This window comes from Lagopus leucura, unplaced genomic scaffold (assembly GCF_019238085.1).
Source record: "Lagopus leucura isolate 7727_CA_CO unplaced genomic scaffold, USGS_WTPT01 34844-0_obj-0_obj, whole genome shotgun sequence".
NCBI lineage: Eukaryota > Metazoa > Chordata > Aves > Galliformes > Phasianidae > Lagopus > Lagopus leucura.
In genome coordinates, this window is record NW_024962429.1 from 1 (window position 1) to 4,467 (window position 4,467).

The 4,467-nt window shown below is 65.5% G+C and overlaps 1 protein-coding gene across 1 annotated transcript; it reads right to left on the reverse strand.

Annotated features, from left to right (window-relative positions):
• Positions 1–2,376: 2,376 nt before the first annotated feature.
• Positions 2,377–4,301, reverse strand: LOC122190611 (nectin-4-like). The gene is made up of 3 exons (XM_042890667.1): positions 4,170–4,301; positions 3,347–3,451; positions 2,377–2,694 (listed from the first exon to the last, which is right to left on the reverse strand). Exons 1-3 carry the CDS (start codon positions 4,299–4,301, stop codon positions 2,443–2,445), a joined length of 489 nt encoding a protein of 162 aa, XP_042746601.1. The 3' UTR covers positions 2,377–2,442.
• Positions 4,302–4,467: the final 166 nt, after the last annotated feature.

Sequence of the window (4,467 nt, forward strand, 5' to 3'; positions counted from 1 at the left end):
GACACATTGGGACCCATAGAGACCCATAGAGACACGTTGGGACCCATAGAAACACGTTGGGACCCATTGGGACCCATAGAGACATGTTGGGACCCATAGAGACACATTGGGACCCACTGGGACCCATAGAGACATGCTGGGACCCATTGGGACCCACAGAGACATGTTGAGACCCATAGAGACCCACTGGGACCCACAGACTCCCCCCCCTCCCTGGTGCCCCGTTCCAGCTCCATTTTATCTCGCCGCCTCGCGCTGTAGGGTTTTGTGATTCCCGGTTCTCTGTTCCACATCGTGACATCATTGGGGCCGTGGCACTTCATCCATCACTGCTGAAGCCCTGCCCAGAAGAAGAAGCGCTGCATCCCCGGGGGGGGGGGCGGTTCAACTCGCGCCCGGCTCTCCTGCTGCTCTTTTCCTCTGCTCTCGGTTGTGGGCGCTGCTCGTCTCCCCGCTGCTCAACTGCGCATCTCAGCTCAGGTTGCGGTGAGGCCAATCCACCCTTCTGCACACTTTCCCTCTCATTATATTCCACTGATCAGCTTCCATTCTGATCGTATTGTATCATAGTGCGTTCTCTTGCATTCCGACAATATACTTAGCAAATCAGTCTCTTCCTCCTCAGATCGTTGCCGCTGTTTTTAATCATTTTGGGGTCCCCCGTTTCCTTTTTTTCCCGGATCCGCGGATCCCTCCGCCACGGAACCGGGCCGAACCAACCCTTCAACCGCCGCCACGCGCGCCGCCGCAAATCATCCACGGCTGCTCACGGTGGCTCCATCACGGTGTCCATCGCTGTCCTTCGCTGCGCTCGGCCACAGCCGCCCCTCTCAGCCGCGGTCCCGCATCCTGGCGCACGGTTCGCCCCCCCGCGGCCGCGCCAACCTCCCCAACGTCCCTCCGTGGCTGCGCGGAGCCGCTCCCGGCCGTGCGGCCGCCTCCCATCGCTCTGCGCCCCCTCTGCAAACTCGCTCTCCCTCGCGCATCGCGGCACGCTCACGCAGCGCTGCCCCCTCACGCTCACCCTTTTGCACGCTCACAGCCCTTCCCTTCTGCTCGCACCGACAGAGCCGTGCGCGCCGCTCCCAGGTGTTTTATTTACAGCCGAGCAGCGCGGATCCGAAACGGCGATGGGGGTTTGGGAGGGGGGGGAAGGGGGGCGCTGGGGAACGACCCCCCGCCCTGTAAGCTGTGCGCCTACGCAGTCCTATACACCTATGTACAGCAGCGCTATCTACAGCACGGACCCCCGCCATGGGGGGAAACAACGGCGGTGCCCCACGGGAAGCTGCGTTCCAAGTCGGGACCCCGCGCTGTGAGCAGGGGGAGTGGCAGTGGGGAGGGGGGGGGGGGGGCGACCCGTGGGGTCCCCGTGTCCCCAGTGTGGCAGCAGCACGGGTGGCATTTGGGGACGGGGCTCGGTGCACGTCCCCAGTTCTGTGGAGTGTACAGAGGTGGCATTTGGGGACGGGGCTCTGTCCTGGGTCGTGGCACATGTCCCCAGCCTTGTCCCATGCAGCGGGGGTGGCACACGGGGACAGAAGCCCATCCTGGTGGCACAGTACACGTCCCCAAACCTGCACCAAGCGGCAGAGGTGGCATCTGGGGACAGAGTCCTGGTGGCACAGCGTGTGTCCCCAGCCTCATGCCAAGCAGAGAGTGGCATCTAGGGACAGGACCCCATCCTGGTGGCACAGAGCGTGTCCCCAACCCTGTTCCAAGCAGCAGAGGTGGCATCTGGGGACAGGAACCCAGCAAAGTGCACATCCCCAACCTCACACCAGCAGCACGGGTGGCATTTGGGGACAAAACCCCATCCTGATGTCACGGCACACGTCCTCAGCCCTGCACCAAGCAGCAGGGGTGGCATCTGGGGACAGAGTCCCAGCGGCACAGCATGCGTCCCAGATGCAGCGCGTTTGGGGACAGGACCCCTCCTGGTGGCACGGCGCACGTCCCCAGTCCTGCGCCATGCAGCAGAGGTGGCATTTTGGGGACAGAGTCCTGCTGCACGGCGCACGTCCCCAGCATCGTCCCAAGCAGCAGAGGTGGCATTTGGAGACAAGAGTCCATTCTTGGGGCACGGCGCGTGTCCCCAGCTCGGTGCCAGCAGTGAGGGCGCCACGTGGGGACCCAGAGGCGCTACCAGCACCGAGGGCGGCGTTTGGGGACGGAGCCCCATCCTGGTGGCACGGCGCGTGTCCCCAACCTCGTGCCAGCACCAGGGCTGGGTGACACGCGGGCTCGGAGCGCACAGCACACGTCCCAGATGCGGCGCCTTTGGGGACAGAACTGCCGTCCCCACGACACAGCGCGCGTCCCCAACCTCACGCCAGCACCAGGGGGTGACGATGGGGGACGGGACGCGGCGGCACCACGCCGGGGTGGCAGGGAGGGGACGGCGGCGTGTCAATGTCCCCCCCCTCGGCCCCGTGTCCCCGCTCACACCAGGTGCCCGCGCCCGTTGATGTAGATGCCGTTGGTGCTGGGCCGTGCCTGCAGCATGCCATTCTCCTGCACAAAGTGCGTCATTGCCTGCTTGATGGGGTTGTCCCCACCGTCCTCCTCCTCCTCCTTCACCTCTTTGCCCTCCAGGGATGGGGACAGCAGTGGGGACACGGGGACTTCGGTCTGCGTCTCGATCTCCCGCACCGTGGACAGGGTGGAGTAGCTGCGGCCCTCGGCCTCTTCACTCTGCAGGGACGCGTGGCCACCTCGCGTCACCCCGGGTCACCACTGTCACCCTAACACCAACCCCGACTTCCAGCCCCACAGGTGCCCCGACCCCCACCCCATGGGCACCTCCACCCCCGTCCATATGGGCACCCTGACCCCCACCCCCATGGGCACCCTGACCCCCATCCATATGGGCACCACCCCATGGGCACGTCAACCCCCATCCATATGGGCACCTCAACCCCCATCCATATGGGCACCCCGACCCCCATCCATATGGGCACCTCAACCCCCAACCCATGGGCACCCCGACCCCCATCCATATGGGCACCTCGACCCCCACCCAATGGGCACCTCAACCCCCATCCATATGGGCACCTCGACCCCCACTCCCACAGGCACCTCGACCCCCACCCCATGGGCACCCCGACCCCCACCCCATGGGCACCTCAACCTCCGTCCACTTGGGCACCCCAACTTCCCTCCACATGAGCACCCCAACCCCTACCCCCACAGCATCCCCCACCCCACAGACACCCCGATGCTCAGTCCCACTTGAACCCCCCCACACACGAGGCCGCCGTGCGCCGGCTGCAAGGCGCCCAGCAGCAGGGAGGGATTGGCACGGGGACACGGCGGGGCCGCTCCGAAGCCCAAAAGCGGAGCTCACCATCGCAGAGCAGATGCTGGTGCCTCGCAGGCTGTCCCCTCGCAGGCTGTCCCCTCGCAGGCTGCCCTGCCGGCTCTCCGTGCGCAGCTGCAGCGTCTCCTCCAGCTGCAGAGCCACGCTGTCAGAACCCAGGCGCCGCCGCGGCCCCCCGTCGGATCCCCGATGCTCCCCACACACTGCGGCGCTCGGCCCCACGGCCACCCAACATCCACCCCCACGGCGCCCCCATCCCCGTGGCGACTCAACATTCAGCCCCCTGGGCATCGCTCCCATCTCCACAGCGCCCCAATTCCCACCCCTACAGTACCTTCATATCCAGCCCCATGGCCAAGCCAGTCTCCATCCCCAGAGCACCCGAAGATCCAGAACCCTGGATACCCCAATCCCCCCAATCCCCAATGCCCACAGAACCCCAATTCCCCACCCCCGTGGCATCCTGATGTTCAGCCCCATGGATCCACAATTCCCAGCCCCACGGCACCCCAGGGCACAGCGCCATCGGTACCCCGATCCCTACCCCCACAGCACCTCGATTCCTGTCCCCATGAGAACCCCGATCCCCATCCCCACGGCACCCCAATATCCAGCCCCATGGGAATTCCAATGCCCTTCCCCGTGGCCTCCAATTCCCACCCCAAATGCACCCCAATACCCAGCCCCATGGCACCCCAGTCCCCACCCCCTTAGCACCCCAATCCCCACCCCCTTGCACCCCAATTCCCACCCTCACAGCACCCCAAAATCCAGTTCACCACAAATATCCCATCCCCATCCCGCTGCCTCCTCCCCGGAGACCCCCAGCACCCCTCACCCCGTCCCCCACCTGGGTGCGCGTGTCGGTGCTGTGACTGGAGTGCAGGCGGCGGATGGAGTTCTCCCGTGTGAGCGTCAGCTCCTCCTCACTGTGGGGCCACACCTCAGTGAGGGCCCCCATGGGGTCTGTGGATCCCCCCATGGGGTCTATGGGTCCCTCCATGGGGTCTGTGGGTCCCCCGTGGGGTCTGTAGGTCCCCCATGGGGTCTGTGGGTCCCCCCATGGGGTCTGTAGGTCCCCCATGGGGTCTGTGGGTCCCTCCATGGGGTCTGTAGGTCCCTCCATGGGGTCTGTGGGTCCCCCATGG